General features: G+C 31.4%; 1 protein-coding gene across 1 annotated transcript; it reads right to left on the bottom strand.

The window, feature by feature from the left end:
* On the bottom strand, positions 1,108-7,362 carry LOC109358400 (calcium-dependent protein kinase SK5-like). Its single transcript, XM_019602603.1, has 7 exons — positions 6,719-7,362; positions 5,053-5,196; positions 4,800-4,952; positions 4,148-4,263; positions 3,105-3,272; positions 2,743-2,967; positions 1,108-1,427 (listed from the first exon to the last, which is right to left on the bottom strand). The coding sequence occupies exons 1-7, from the start codon at positions 7,269-7,271 to the stop codon at positions 1,275-1,277; spliced, it is 1,512 nt and encodes a 503-aa protein (XP_019458148.1). The 5' UTR covers positions 7,272-7,362; the 3' UTR covers positions 1,108-1,274.

Here is a 17,629-nt window from a genome sequence, read left to right on the forward strand (position 1 = left end):
TGGACATGTGTACGAGATATTATTATAAGTTTCGGACAGTAGATCAACTAATTTACCTATTTTGTTATGAAAGAGTATTATGGAATGGTTTCTACTAATATAAAATATATTTAAGAGCTCAAGGAGCTTAATCTCACTCACTGCCCACAAAAATAATACATTGGTCATACCAACTGAAAGATTTCCCATAACTTTCACGCTGATTTTTGAGACTATCTTCTTCACGAAACTTATCTACATCATGCATGTCGTTTTTTTTATTATTAAAGATAAATAAATTCCACTTATATTTTGGCTGAAAAAGTGGAAAAGTAATTGTCCCGTGTCCCACATTATTTGTAGGAGATTCTTTCGTGTCATACATCATTGCTCCATCTGATAATGAAAATGATGACAGCTATTGCTGTGAAAAAGAAGATAATGAAGGCAACCCATTTTTTGTCAAAAATGTAATGGAGTATGAAAAATATATTTCACTGAATGTATATCATGTTTATTCATCCTTAAATAAGGTAATTACGTGATGCTTTCTAAAGGGTTAGGTTCTTCAGTTTCAGGTTTGGACTAAAACTAAATACATATGAAAATTCATTAATTGAGATTATTCCACATCCCATTCTGGACATTTACAAAATATCTATTGAACAATCAGTGAACTTGCAACAACCATAACCCCACTAGATCCCTACAGTCGATAGTTCAATTCTTAAGAGCGATATTTTTTGGGAAGGACAAATACGAACCCCAAAAGGAATTAATTTCTTACCTAAAAAGGTGATGAATACCTTTAATAGTACAAAAAAACATAATTATAGTCGTTTTTAATTGTGTTAAAAATATGATAAAATAAAATGAAATGCTATAAGCTAATTAGTATACTGAGGTAAATATAGAATATATAATGTAATACAAACCAGTAAATTGCAACGAGGACCTACAATATGATGTTATTAGTAGTTACAAAGAAAATAATCTTTGATATACCAAAAAACAATTTGGTTAAACAATAGTCTAGCATGAATATATTTTATTAAGAATCGGTAACTCGTTGTTGTCACTTGTCACGTTGTGTGGGCCATTTTATATTTTCGTTCAATGAATAAACAAAGCAAAATAATGCATCAAAGTTGCTCTACCCATGTGGATCTTATCCAATAGCCACGAGAAAACAACTTAGGAAAAGATGGGTATATATATAGATGCAAAATTTGGAAAGGCTAGGGACAATATTGAAATTTACCAAATTAAAATTTTGTCAACATATATATAAATTACTAAAGAAGACCATCAATAACTTGATTGGACCCATTGCCTAACAACCCAAAAGCTTCTCTGAAGTTTAATGTCTTTCTCATTGTTCTCCTTCCAATTCCACCATTGCCCTTTCTCATCATGGCAGCAAATTCCCCATAATCTATTTGTCCATCCTGCATCATAATCAAGTTTAGGCAATTACATATTCCTAATACAGATATATACACGACTGTGTAAGAGTTTTATATACTATAAATTTATCATTCACCGTTAATTTTTAATTATCATTGATTCTTTTAAAAAAGTAATACAAATGAATAATGAATGATATATTGACTGTATATAAATTTTTATACTGACAATATATAGATATTATACTCCACAAAATAATGTTAGCATATAGTTATATTGTAGAAAGATGAATTGTAGGTGTATATGCTTATTGCAATAAACTTAGGGCCGAGGTCACATTTTTTGTTCGAAGTAATATTTACAAAATTGTCTTCAACATTTGTACACAACATCAAAATATTGTTTTATGTAAAAAAAACAAATCTGACAAGAAAGATAATGAAAACAAAAGGTGTCATTTCTTAAATTTGCTAGTAAAAACAAAAATAGAAGACATGAAATGTTTTATCGAATTTAATGTTTTCTTAAATTATGACGTCGTTCGATCCATATAGCAGCTGACTCCACCAACTGGGATAAAGACTTGATTATTATTGTATGTTCAGATTAGGGGTGAGCATGGGCCGGGTCGGGACAGGTTAAAGTTTGTCCTTACCCGACCATAAATATTGGTTGTGTCACTTTTTTGAACCTGGACCCGACCCTAGACCTGAAGCTAACCCCGACCCTAAATAGCGATCAGGTCAGCCTTTAAATCCGACCCGACCTTGACCTTGGTCCGATTAAATATAATGCATACTCATTTTAGATAAAGATTTCTCAATATTATTTATTATTATGAATATGTAGTTTGATATATAAAATGATATATGTATATATATTATTAATCATATATATATTAAGGAAAAATTAAAGAATAAATGATACTTTCGACCAAAACAGTATCATTACTCTATACACATTTGAGTAGAAACATGTACAAACATAATGAGCGAGTGACCCTGGGATGGGACGGGCCGGGTCATGTTTAGTCCCTATCCAGCCCTAAATATTGACTGAGTCTATTTTTGGAACCCGAACCTGGCCCTAGACCCGATCATATTCAGACTCGATCATGATCGAACTGTGCCGGCTGAGCGGGTAGGGTCGGGTCCTGCTCACCCGTAGTTCAGATGACATGTTTTCTCTCAATATTATTTAGAAAGGAAAGGGTGAAAACAAGAAAATAAAATGAAAAAATTGGAAACAAAACAAAATGAAAACAAAGAGACAATTTTGTAACCATCACTGAAAACATAAAATTGAAAGGAAAAAAAAAATATTCCCTTAAAATACTAAGACATAAAAGATACTTACATTGTCTTGATCAATTTCCTTGATCATATCATCAATATGGATATCATCTAAACCAAAATCCTTACAAGCTTGTTGAATCTCATCAAGGGTTATGTAACCACTACCATCTTTGTCAAAATATGAGAATGCTGACAAAAGGTTTTCCTCTCTCTCCAGCTTGTTTAAATGAACAGTTGCAGCAATGAATTCACCATAGTCAATTGTTCCACTATTGTCAATATCTGCCTGTCACATGCAAAATAATACAATCTTGTACACTGTAAGTTCAAAACTCGAAGACAACAATAATCGCGAAGAAAACCAGTTCAGCTAAAAACATAACTTTCCTACATATAAAAGTACATATAAACAATTTATCTTACTGCCTCCATTAGATCTTTAATTTCAGACTCCATAAGTTCAGATCCTACTCGCTTTAGGCCATCTTTTAACTCATCAAATGTTATGGTTCCGCTGTTGTCTGTGTCGATCATCCTGAATAATTCTTTCAGGCCACCAATTTCTTCTTCGGAGAGCCTCTCAGCGATAACCTAGAATAAAGTAAAGAAAACTATGATTGTTGTGGTATTCGAATTTGACATGCAGAAAAGTACGAAAATGGATCACTTTCAAGTTTCCAGCCATGAGATATGTTCTGTTTCCAAAAATAAGGAATTACGAATCCTAACTCAAAAACTTCACAAAGTAAAAGAAATCACAAAATTTTAACAAGAGAATGTAACGAAACTTCTTTCAAATTCTATTCATGTCGGTTTTCCAACCTTGGTGTTCCGCACTTGCAGCAACAACCAAAACTTGCATGAAAAGGAACTTGAACCTCTGCATGTCTTGTCTTTCAATTTTAAGGCCCGTGAGGTGCATAAAAGATTGTAATAAAAAGGATGAGTTTGTGTCATGTTCCATATCCAATACTCAAACCAGATCTAATGAGTAACACCAGAAATACAAAAGCACATGTATAAAGGCCTGAATCCTTATAATAAAAATAGTGAACCAACTGTTGAGAAAACCATTAGGGCATACTGCAAATATTCCAGTCCAACCATGTTGAGAAATCTCCTACAGACATGTAAGACACTCCGGTAGCTTGCTCCCAAAAAAATTCCAGACAGTGGCATCGCTACCGTCGACAGAAATAAAGATGCAACCATGTATGGTAATAAGCTTTAGAATCCAAAGGCCTTTTTATATGTCTTGTTAGAAAGAATGCACATGAAATTCATAAAGTATGAAAGTAATGGCTGTCCATTGGATCCCGAAAAATCAGTATGCAATCAGAAAAATGCATATAATTACTGAAGACACAGAATTGGGCATTAATGAAAGAGAACATATTGGTCCATGGTCAGCATATTATCATAGATAAATTATCTAGCCTGAGCAAAAAGGTCTGCAGAAGCCTTACACGCAAAGCCATCTTTTTCAGTTTATTCATCGCAGAGAACTGCTTCAGACGAGATAAAACAGCAGAATCAAGAGGTTTATCTGGTGCAATATTGTCATCAACAATCCATGGATGGCCTGAGATAGAAAACTACTTTAGTGCTACAGCCTTGTAAATAAATCTTACAACTGCTAATCAATTCTTAGAAATGTTTAAATTTGGTTTTTGAAATCAGGCCTGATGTATTTTTTGGGCCAGTTTTGGATCACTCTTTGGTATGGATGGCCCAATCCAGCCTGATGATAGTACGCTACATAATATATTGAAGCTTATAATGCTATGAAATATTAGTAACTAACAAATTATAATATAAAAACTTACTTTTTGCATTGATATATTTTGTTTTAGAAAACATACTATAAGACAACCCATACTTTTTCTTAATATTCTAAAAAATTTAACTAAGTTATACATAATATTCAAATCTGTATATTTTACCCAAATGTTGGGTTAGCCCAATCCGGACCGCTCGCTAAACCGACCACGATTTGGTCTGGTCTGTGTCTAGAGTTTTGGCTTGATAAAACCCAGCCCATGAGAACCCCTTGCTTAAATATTAATGCAGCAAAATTTCATCATGATACCTGCTCAATATAAAGTTTAAGAGACTTACTCAGTACTTCATGTGCTGTAGGCCTTGTTCTTGGATTTTGATCAAGCATTTTCTTAATTAGATCCTTAGCACTATCTGAAATGCTAGGCCAAGGCTGAGACTGAAAATCAAGTTTTCCCATTAAAATTTGCCGGAAGATCCCGGGTTCAGTTTCTGAAGGTGACAATTTACAGAACAGTATTAGCAATTATGAAGGATGGTCATGAAGCAAAAAGTAAAATGTATACATTTTAGCATGTGGATGACATATTACCAGCCCAAAATGGTGGCACGCCACTTAATAAGATGTATAACATAACCCCGGCACTCCACACATCCGATTCAGGTCCATAGTGCTTGCGTAAGACCTCCGGTGCAACATAGTATGGGCTCCCAACAACATCACTGAAGGATTCCCCTGAAAAAGTACGATTCTGTTAAGCATACACATTATGGAAGCATTGCCAGTTGATCTGTCAATGACTGAAATGAAGGGAAGTAGAAAATTCAAGCCGTAACTATGAGAAAAGACCACATAACTTCTAATTAAATTCTAAGGAGCTAAAAATGTTTTTCTAAACAAATATTTTCTCGATTCATGACTTTTTCATGAAAAGGAAGTATTAGGACACCTTTTCCCACACTTAGAGGACTGTTGTAAGAAAAGAAGGGTGTGGGGCGACAGCTAATGAACTCATTTTTTTTTATTTAAACAAAGTGCGGTAAGTAGTTCAACTATTTTAGCATTCTGCAAATTGTGCATGCGAAAAAACAACTAAATATAGTATAGCCCAAAAAAACCACTTGAATATAAATATAAGTGCTCCACATTATTCTAAATCATGTAAATATGATATATCTCTATCCCAACGTTCAAGCAGTTAGAAGCCCAAAAGGATCACGTCTTTACTCCTACAGCACGAAATCGCACAAAAAAGAAAAAATTACTGACTGCCCTTATCCTATTTGATCACCCTTACACCACGACCCCCCATTAAATGCAGTATCTTGCTTTTGTGGCATCATCTCCTTTGAACCCTGATAAAAAGAAATCCCTTTCTTCATATCTCCCACACATAAAAATTGTTTTAGTGGTTTTATGAGCTTATGCAATGTGTCATAAGCTTCCTGCTCAGAATAACTAACTCAGCTCACTATTCACTGTCACAGGAAGAAGAATCGCAAACAGCACCAATGTCTATGACTCAATTTAATTGACAGCATGAAGAAGTGTGGACAGAAAAGTCAAATCTTGATCCCAACGTTCTACATCAATTATGAATTTCTAACCAAATACATCAGTAGGGGCCTATATTCTTCGTGGTTACATGATCAGGAGGAAGCAGCTATGAACCCTTTAGAAAGGCCCAAGCGATATTCTCTTCTCAAATCATTCACATTTCAGAAACAAATAAATACCAAAATCAACCACAATCAATAGTTGAACCCTCATTTTAATTTCCCCCCACATCCCATTGCTTCGTTAACTTCATCCTGTAAGCAAAGATTGCTCAATAGGTAGAGTAAATGGAGCAATTATAACGGACCCCTTTTTTCCAGAATCAATAAGATTGAAATAGGATTCACTCAAGTTGAGCAAAAAAGGCTGAGTTATAATATGAGGATCCAATTAGAGACATACCATGAATTATATCCCAATACACAAAGCATTCGATAATGAATATGCAACATTCTCCAGAGTTGCTAAATTTAGAAAGTACAAACAAACCCATATGAAAGTTAAATCAAACATCTCAACTCATAAGTCAGAACTAAGCCTCAGATATATGAACAAAAAACACCCCAGATTTGAAAAGTTCACAAAAATTCGAACTTTAAGGAGAAAAAGAATATGAAATAAATAATGCCTCAAATCCATAAACATACCACCCCAGATGCCTAAAGATCATAAAAATCAAAACTTTGAAGTGAAAATGAACCTGGCTTGTAAAAAACAGACAACCCAAAATCAGTAGCTTTAAGCTTAGCATCCTCTTGAACACTATCAAACAAGAAATTCTCAGGCTTAAGGTCTCTATGCATAACCCCAAGAGAGTGACAAGCTTCAACAACCTCAACAATAGTCTTAATCAACTTAGCAGCTTCTCTCTCACTATAATGACCCTTTTGCACGATCCTATCAAAAAGCTCACCACCTTCACAAATCTCCATAACAAGATGAACAGCCATGGAATCTTCATAAGTACCATGGATCCTAACCACGTTTGGGTGCTCAGAAAGATGGTGCATTATCTGAATCTCTCTCCAAACATCGTCATAATCCTCTTTGCAGAAAAGTTTCCGTTTTGGGATTGACTTGCACGCATAGGTGCGACCAGTGGAAACATGGGTGCAGAGGAAAGTGGTGCCGAATTGACCTTGACCGAGTTTTCGACCGAGTTTGTAGTCTTCTTTGAGGTTCGGGGTTCGGTAAGGAAGAACCCATGTGGGTTTGGTTGGGATGGTGTTTGTGCTTGTGTTTGATTTCGCCATTGTTGTTGTCTCTGTTTGAAAGTTGAAACAGAACAGAGAGAGAGAAGAGAGAGAAAAACACAAGACCCGAGTATTGAGGGAATATATGAACAGAACAAAATATAATTTGATACCTTAACTCAAATAAGATTGAGAGAATTTAATGACTTTAATATACAGTTTAAGTTAATACAAATTTTTCATATTGTTAAATATTATTTAATGACTAATATATATGTAATGTCAATGTAAATATTCATATAAAATTAGTATATTATCAATCAAAATTAATTTATATCACTCGTTTTTTTTTGTAAAGAATAGAACATAAGTGATAAATAATATAATTACAATATATTAAACTCATATATTATAGATTATATATTTTTCAATATTATTAATTGATAGCATAAAAATTCTTGCACCAACACCTAAAAGGGTGTCAGTTATTTTTAGTGATTCTGAGTAGTGACTTGTGTGGATGTCTGTGATAGTACCACTACGTTTCCTTCTTTCAGAAAATCATCAATTTGCTCGTATATATTAAATTTGAATCATTATTTTTAAATCTCTATTATTTAAGAATCTCTTACCTCCTTTATGTGCCCTGCATTAGATTCAGTATTTTCTGGTCTTTTACCATTATCTAATAGCATGGGGTTAACTATTGAGTAAATTTTATTTTGGGAAACAGTCCATTTATTATAGCCAACTACTTTTAGAGTGGGGATATATATATTTTTGTCAACCCCATCTAAGAACATATTTATCACTTTCAAAATTAATTTGACTTTGAGTCAATGTTTGATAGAGCTTCTTTTTCTTAATTTTTATATTATAATTTTCTTTTGTAATTTAAGCTTGTTAGATATACAAAATTTTAAATAGGATGGGTTCTACAAAAAAATCATAAAGTCATTGAGGTGTGAGAGTTGCATTGAAATCACACATCAAATAAAGAATGATTAAAGATAACCTTTATAAAAAGTTGAGAGTCCTCTCTCATTGAACTTGCTTTTGAGCGGATAAAGTTCAATCACACGTTTAATAAGAGTTATATTTGGAAACTAGGTTTCTTCCTTGAATCTAGTAAGACCTGATAATGGATTGTCTTGAGTGGGTAAAGATTTAGTAACAGTGTATTTCAAGATATGTGTTTTTATCCTTATGAGTGGTATTGCTTTATTTTGGTTGAGACACACACTTAGGTTTGGTCTATCTTTGTCATGCGGATAATCTAAAGGTGTACTGATCAAATGGTATGACATTTGGCATATAGGAATATTTTTGTGTTTTACAAACACTAACTCGATCATGTCTTATCATTGTCATCATTTTCACTAGGTAGGTCGACTTTCTAGGAATGACTGATAGTTTATGTAAATAGTACTTTGATTGTCTAGATGTTGGCCATTTGATATTGAGTAGTCTTGACATTAGGATAAAATAGTATAAACTATGATGGAAGGTTGATAAATGGTTAGAGATGTTTAAATCCAGATCCGTCCAAAAATAAAACCGAAAATTAATCCAAAATAAACCAAAATCGTAAAAACCGAAAGTGTTTGGATTGTATTGGACTTTTTTATTAAAGATTGTTCGGTCCGATTTTTGGTTCCATCTCTTGGATCCAGACCAGTCCAAAATTGTTTAAGTGTATATCCCTTATAAGTATCTTCCACGCTTAACTATATGTCAAACTCCTAAATTGTTTCTCATTGATTAAATTGTTTAAGTTATATCTTGCTTTGTTGCTGCTACTTCTACCATTAATGTTGTTTGTTGTTGATGTCTTGCTATTTTGTTTTGTGCTTTGTTTACTTCTAATATTGTTAGACACTTTTTAATAAAGTTTTATGTTGTTGAACCCTATTTTTTGCTATTGTGTGCTTAATATTTAGTAAGTTTTATGATTTTTTAGTGTAGGTGTAATTTTAATTTTTTATAATAAACCGATCCAAATTGAACTGAAACCGCATATAATATTTGAACCGGACTGGATATGACATCTTAATATAAACAGTCCAGAATGGCTCGGATATCATGTTAATTATGTGTTTGGATCGAATGATTTTTTGCCCAAAAATTGATCCAAATGAACCATGAACACCCCTACAAACGGTTATGTATCATGTGAACATTCTCCATGTTTTTCATCTTATAATATTTATTTCTCAAACGAGAACACACATGTGTACCATGTGTGTTTTTTCATGTGTCACCAGTTATTAGTGGTCTCAAAACGGGCTACTCATATGGGTTCGGGCTAAACCAAACCGGACTAGAAAGTCCGAATACAATTTATGGATATTAAATTATAGTTCAAACCCGCCTTAAGTGGTTGTGGCAGGTTGACCCACATAAACTAAAAAATATTTATATAAATTTTAATATATTTAATTTATTTAAAAAATATATATCATTTGATATTAATATATAATTTTTTTAACACACTTCTTGTGCCTGATGCAACCAAAATTATAGATGTAATGCCTTATTTGAATTAAGACGTGATGTCATGTCTACATATATAATTTTTAAGATAACTCTTTTATTAAATCTCTCATTTCTATTGGACATTCACTTCCTAACACAATATAATTTGTAACTTTACTTTAATATGTGAATCTTTGGACATTATAAAAAATATTATATTTTGTATGTTCTTTATCAATAGTTTCATTGTGAACTATTATATTAAATTTAGTTGTGTGGAGTTCTGTATGGTAAACAATTATATTTTCTTTTAGTTTTGTTGTAAACGTTATTTTCTTTATTTTGTTTTTGTTGTAGAAGTTACACAACTAAGGAAATAAAATTGAAATCTATATGTTATAATGTCTTCTCATTTGATTTGATACATTATTTTGTTATTAGAATTAAAAGGATATTTCACAAAATAGGAAAATAATATAATTCTTAACTTTATAACATTACATAAATTTATAAATATTTATGTTTAGATATTACTCTATTTTTATTCAAAGTTCATAATACAATATTTATTATCTATTTTTTATTATAACTTGTTTTGTAAATTTCCACTTTATGCTTATTACCAAAGCAAATGTTCCAAAACAATAAAAAAAATAAGGAAAACGAGTAGCATGATCCCGCTCGGGTAAGCCCAGCCCGAACTTAGATTTAATATAGCCTAACTGGGTCGGACTAAAAAGTCTGAGTTTTATAAAATATACCTAATATGATACCAAAGCCCTATAAATTTTCGAACTTTGGTGGGCAGGCCCGACCGGATCGCCCGTTTTGACACCTCTACTAGCTATGATTATTGAAAAAATGTTTAATCATTAAACTTTGAAAAAGTGGGCAAACATGTTTTAAACTTTATATCTCTTTGCAAGTAGTATTATGAAGTATTTTTTTTTTCTCAATTACTCATTAAACTTTACCAACAAGTGGAATTGGTCTCTACATAAACAATGAAATCACTACAATCAAACTCACAACAGTATAATATAAGAATACAAGTTACCTAGCTTTGATATTCCGAGAAAATCACCATCAATTTTTTTATTTTTTCTCACAAGGATAGTTTTATTTTAATATTAATAAAGTTTATGAAAATTTTATAAAATTTTCTTAAATTTTGAAGTTAAATATGTATTTTTAACTATTAAAGTAAGCGTAAAAAAACACTTTTTCTGATATATTCTACCTTGTCAAAGAGGATATTTAAACATGTAGGTATTTATTCCTTTGTATCACTTTATGTGTTAGATGGTATGATTGACTAAAAAAATATTTAATAATTATAATTTTAACTTAAATAATTTTTTCAACAGAGGTGATAATTGTAGTGGTATAAAAAGTCCGGTTTAATCTCATTCTGGTTTTGGGTATACATCTGTTATCTCACAATTTGTGTCACTCCATGTGTCATGGACTTACGATTGGTCAAAAAAATATTCATATTAAAAATTTAATTATTAAGTATTTTTTTAACCAATCATAAGCTCATAACATATGGAGTGACACAAATTGTGGATAGCATATGCTCCCAGTTTTTGGTAGCACTTCCACAGTTCCAACTTCCACATACTCTTTCTTTCTCTCTCTGCCTTCTATATTTAAAAATTAAAAATTAAACAAAAAAAGAGAAAATGTAATACTGCTTTGCTTCCTTTGACTGCTTTGCTATCTATGGGCTTGGTCCGAATGAGGATTACATGTCTCACATTTTTATGTCTTATTATATTCCAGTCTAATAAGAAATTGTTATCTACTTAAAAAGAAAAATCACAAAATAATAAAGTAATTTTTTATACTATTTGATGATGTTTAATTGGCTTGATTCATGAGGGTATAATTTTGTTCTACAGAGGATCATCCTTCCTTGGTCTGCAAGTTGTTTGAACTTTAAAAAAGCAAATTAATTTTTTTGAGTGCATATACTATCTCATAAAGGCCTATTAATTTGTGTATAATTAGTTGAAAAATATATTTAAGTTAAAAGTTTAATAATTAATTATTTTTTGATCAATCATGAAAAGTAAAATATGAAATGTTATACCTTTTGGGATAGAAGATGTCCACCAACCGTGAACATATCTCATATTTTTTAAATGATTGAAATTTAATTAAGAGAAAAGTGCATCGGTTTTCTACATTATCATTATATCATAAAATATTTGATTATTATTAACTCTTCATAAAAAGTAATATAAATAAATTGTGTATAATACCTTGATTTTATATAAATTTTTATATTGACAGTATATAGATACTACGGTCCTTAATTAATATTTTCCTATATGCATATGGCATGGTTGGTTGAAGAAAGTTTTCAAAGTTAAATAATTAATTATTTTTTTAATTAATCACAACTAGTGATATATGCATTAATATAATTTGTGGGACAATAGATATGTATCCGCCAATTACCCATTCATATGACCAACAACCTTATGTAAAACCATAATTCTCCATTTCTACAATTTGGTTGTTAAACCGGTGATATGTTTTGTCCCGGTACAAATCTCTTGTTATAAGTTTTTAATGTGATATAATAAGGACCTACTAAATATAAGTTACGTGATATTTAGTAAGGAATGTGTTTATCATAGAGAATGTGATTTTTGAGAATTATGTCGTATATTTTCATATTTGGTTGATATAAAATATTATTACGAATGTAATTAAAATTCAAAAATAATATCGACATCAATGTTGATGTAATAACAATTTAAAAAGCTTATACTATTGTTGCATGTATATTAAGCTTTTCGATATAACATTCTCATCTAATAATGTGAAATTAATGCAACATTCTTATATAATTCAGATTTTAAAATTCCTAAGAATTTTGCTTTTCATATTTCAAATCCTCTGCTTTTCATCTTAATATAAGCATTTTACATTCTAAATTGTGATTCTTACATATTTCAAAGAAATCCTTATACCCAACGTTAAAAAATGGTAAATGTTAGTTCTCATTATAAAATAAATATAGATAATGATTCCCCATAAAGGAAACCTTTACACGGTGGAAATGCAATTGGTCACTACTTTGTGAGTGAATAATACAAAAGTTTGAGTTAGACAAAGTCTTTTTAAATTATATTTTGATGGGTTTTCCCTTTTCAGACGAAATTTATATTTGTTGATTTCTGGACTCAGTCACGTGTCATTCATGTCTTTACCATTATCGTTTCCCATTCATTTGCTGAACAGATCAAAGAAAGTGACCCTAGAAAATATCGTCTTTTCTGCCATTTGAATGTAGAATGACATGACATAGAATTTGATAACATGATTTTTTCTATCCATTGTCCTATAGATAATGTTTAAGCATCATCATCAGATATTTTATCTCAAATTATATTTAAAATTATATTTTATACCAATAAAAATATATAATATTGATTAAAAGATTTAAATATTTTTTATTTTTTATTCTATTTTTAGTTCATTATTATTAGTGCAATATAGAATTTGTTGAGAGATAAGATATATTTGTTCCATTCAACTTACCCATTGACACACTATAAATATGTTTCATTCAAGGTACCCATTGACACATTATAAATATGTTTCATTCAAGGTACCCATTAACACACTATACATTGTATTATTTAATGCAGATAATTATGTATTCTATTTTACTAATATATCTACCATTAAAAAACATTATATTATTTCATTTACTTGATAATATATTTGTACTCATTTAATGTAATTAGTTGAAAAAATATATTTAAATTAAAAAGTTAATAATTAAGTGATTTTCTGACAAATCTTATTCTTATGCCATGCTTTTTTTTTTTTTTTTTTTTGCAGATCTGCGATTTCAATTCTTTATGGGTGTCTAGCTGCAATATTATATGTTTTCTTAAATTTGATTATTCTATTGAGTATCATCTATTTTATAAAAGTACTTTGTATATGTATGCAGTCACCCACCGAAAAAGCACATGAGCTTGAATATACTTAGCTTAAAGTATGGAATTATATAGCTATAATAACTGCGTTTTATTTATTTCTATAGGGTCACTTTTTTTTAATCACAATATTGAATGAGTTCGTTAATATAGCCACCCATAAAAAATTACTATTGAGTAAAGAGAAAATGGAGAAATGAATTCTGTAAAGAAAAAAGGATAGTTGCATTTTTTATGAAAAATATAGTAGTAAAAAAAATTAGGTATTGCTTAATAACATCTTTTTGGTCAAAAATATATTTGATTCTCTACCTTTTATGTCATATATATGATTATCAATATATACATATATCATTTCATATGTCAAATTACATATTCATAATAATAAGTAAAATATTGAGAATTTTTTTTAAAGATATGCGCATTATATTTAATCGGGTCAACAGTTAGTTCAAAGGTTGTCTCAGTCGAAATTTAGGACCGAGTTAGTTTCAGGTTAAGGGTCGAGTCCGAATCCAACAAAATGGTCCTACCAACATTTAAGGTCGGATAAAGGATAAGTCTTACCCGATCCTACTAAACTTTAGAGTCAGGTAAGAGACAAGGTATTGGTCAATCCATGCTCACCATAGCAGAGGAGAATTCTTCTTTTTTGCCTTGCTTTTCCGAATAAAAATGTTATGAGCAACATGTCTATGCATTATGGGTAAAAAGATTTATACACTAATCACTATAATACATAATTTATTTGTATTAATTTTGTATGAAGAATCAATAATGATAAAATGATTGATGATACACTAATAATATATGAGAAAAAAGATATATACACTGACAATGTATGAGTTTTATGTACTATCACTGCATTAACCATTCATTTTCAATTATCACTAACTCTTAAACAAAATCCAAATAAAATGTAAATGATGAACTGACTATGGATAAATATTTATACTGTTAGATGTATATTACATTCATAGTATATACAATTCTCACCTGTATATGCATTTTTCATGTAAATAAAAACACTATATAATGTCGTTTTTGTTTTTGACGGCACGGATGATCCTTGTTCTTAATGGACATTTTTAATGCTACATGAATGCATTTTAACGCCCTTACGGGAATTCAAATGACAACAATCATAAGTAGTAATATTTTGTTAAAATAAAAATGTAATAAATCATAAAAAACTAAAAGTATACTATAATACATATATAGTTTAATGATTTAAACATAAAAATGAAAGAAATGACAAAAGATAATATGACATGTTCATGCTAAAATATATGTACAAAATTTTTATGTGTCACATATTGCCATATAAATAAAATAATTTTTTAAAAAACAAAAGTTAATAAAAGGTAACATCTGGTTAACTTAGGACAGAGAATGAGAAACCGTTTAAGACAAATAATATTTATCCACAAAAAATATGATATACTTAAGAAAATTTATTGTAGTAATCTAAGAAGGTTAAGTTTTTTAACCCATGTTGAATTTACCTTTCTATATTGGAATTCATAAAGAATAATTGCTTGGAAAATCTTAAAACAATACCTCTCTATCATTTATATTTTTGCTTAATGTGGATGAAAAAACTATTTGTTAAGAGAGTTAGAATTAACCTCATATACTTACAAATGTTACTAGCTCACATATGATTGCCTCCAGTACAAATATACTTGTGAGAAACCAAAAAAATTATACTTCTACTTTTTTACTATTGTGGAGAGAACTAATTGTGAAATGTGAGATAAATTAAAACTAGTATAACCAGAAAAACGAAACATAAACAGATCAACACATTCTTTGGATTGTGTAAAATAACCTAGGAGAACAATGGAGGAGGATGTGGTGTATAGTATATAGTATTAAATCATTTTATTTGAATTAACATTTCTTTTTATACTTTTTGTTGGTTTCAATGATGAGAAAAGCATAAAGAAGAGAAAGAATTGAAGAAGATAATGAATAGTGGAAAACAGAAATAAAAATGAATTGGTTGTTGATTAACAACCTGAACCTTCCATTTGTAGCAAGTTTTAACTACTAGGTCCAATTACACAAATGCTAAGCCCAATTGGTTTCTATATTTAAAGCTAGCTTCACTTAGAACACCAAGTTTCTTTCTCTGTTTTTCGAAAGTTTCCTTCTTCAAAGGCTTTGTGAAAATATCAGCTTGTTGCTCCTCTGTTGGATAGAATTCAAGCCTTAGATTCTGCTTCTCTACTTGATCTCTCAAGAAATGGTATTTTGTGTCTATGTGCTTGCTCCTACCATGTGCCACCGGATTCTTAGCCAAACAAATTGCTGATTTGTTGTCCATCAATATAAGCATTGAGTTATCATGACATACTCCCAGTTCTGCCAGTAGAGATTGTAGCCATAAGCCTTGACAACCACCTAAGCAGGCTGCAATGTATTCAACTTCACATGAGGAGAGTGCCACTACATCCTGCTTTTTCGAACTCCAGCTTATTGGTGCTTCACCAAGTTTGAATAGGTAGCCAGTTGTGCTCTTTCTATCATCTTTGTCTCCACTCCAATCTGCATCTGTGTAACCATACACTGAGATTGGTTTGTTACCTCTGTTGACAGGGAACAATACACCAAAATTGATGCTTCCCTTTATATATTTGAGTATTCTTTTGACAGCCATCATGTGAGAGTTCCTTGGATCCTCCATATGTCTACTAACAAGTCCAACTCTATAGGTGATGTCTGGTCTTGAATTGCAAACATATCTTAGTGATCCTACCATCTGTCTGTAGAGTGTTGCATCAACCTTATGATCATCTAGATTTCCTTTGCACAAGACATTCCCTGCTTCTAATGGTGTGGAGCATGAGTTGCAATTAAGCATTTCAAACTTCATTAACAAATCTGTGATGTATTTCTTTTGATGCATTACTATGCCTTCCTCAGATCTTGCAAACTCTATTCCAAGGAAGTATGACAGATTGCCTAGATCAGTCATTTCGAATTCAAACTTCAGCTTTGTCTTGATGCATTCTATTTCATCATCTCTGCATCCTGTTATCAAGAGATCATCTACATACAAACATATTATCGCTGATGTGTTTGTAGGTGAGCTCTTGATGTAAATTCCATGTTCACTCGTGCATCTGATGAGTCCTTGTTTGATTAGGAATCCATCTATTCTTTTGTTCCATGCTTTAGGGGCTTGTCTTAGTCCATAGAGAGCTTTGTTTAGTCTATAGACTTTCTGCTCTTGACCTGGAACCTCAAAGCCTTGACGTTGTTTCACAAACACTTATCTGTCCAATGAACCATTCAAGAATGTTGATTTCACATCCATTTGACTCAAGCTCCACTTCTTTGAACTTGCTATTGCAATGATCAGTCCGATGGTCTCAATTCTTGCAACTGCTGCAAAGACTTCACCAAAGTCTAGACCAGGTTTTTGTAAGAACCCTTTAACAACTAGCCTGGCCTTATACTTTGCTACTGACCCATCTGGTTTGAGCTTCAACTTGTAGACCCACTTCACTGCAATTGCTTTCTTTCCTTTGGGCAATGATGTGATTTCCCAGGTCTTGTTTTTCTCTATTGACCTGATCTCATCCTTCATTGCTTCAGTCCAGCAGACTTCCTTGATTGCTTGTTCAAAGGTTATAGGTTCCATCTCAGCTAGGAGAGCCATATGGACCAGATCTCCTTCTGATGTTATTGTAGTATCTGAGAAGATTTCATAGTCTCTCAATCTTGTAGGCATATTTCTTTGTCTTTGAGGCCTCTCACTGATTTATGCTATTTCTTCTCTTGCTGTGTTGCTTACTAGAGTTCCTTGTGAGGTGTTAATATCCATCTGACTTGTTTTTTTGGTGGCTTAGCAGCTGATTCCCAATCCCAGGCCTGAGTTTCATCAAACCTTAGATCTCTGCTATATGATATGACATTGGAATCTAGATTGTACACCTTGTATGCCTCTGTAGAGTGATACCCTAGGAAGATCAA

This window comes from Lupinus angustifolius, chromosome LG01, assembly GCF_001865875.1.
Source record: "Lupinus angustifolius cultivar Tanjil chromosome LG01, LupAngTanjil_v1.0, whole genome shotgun sequence".
NCBI classification, from domain to species: Eukaryota; Viridiplantae; Streptophyta; class Magnoliopsida; order Fabales; family Fabaceae; genus Lupinus; species Lupinus angustifolius.

What these genes read in the sequence shown, in the direction of transcription:
- LOC109358400 (XM_019602603.1), bottom strand. Translation starts at nt 7,271, where the DNA reads ATGGCGAAATCAAACACAAGCACAAACACCATCCCAACCAAACCCACA. An exon ending in GTCTGTTTTTTACAAGCCAG is followed by an intron (nt 5,197 to 6,718) that starts GTTCATTTTCAC and finishes GTACTTTTTCAG; the next exon opens with GGGAATCCTTCAGTGATGTT. An exon ending in TACAGCACATGAAGTACTGA is followed by an intron (nt 4,264 to 4,799) that starts GTAAGTCTCTTA and finishes TTTCTATCTCAG; the next exon opens with GCCATCCATGGATTGTTGAT.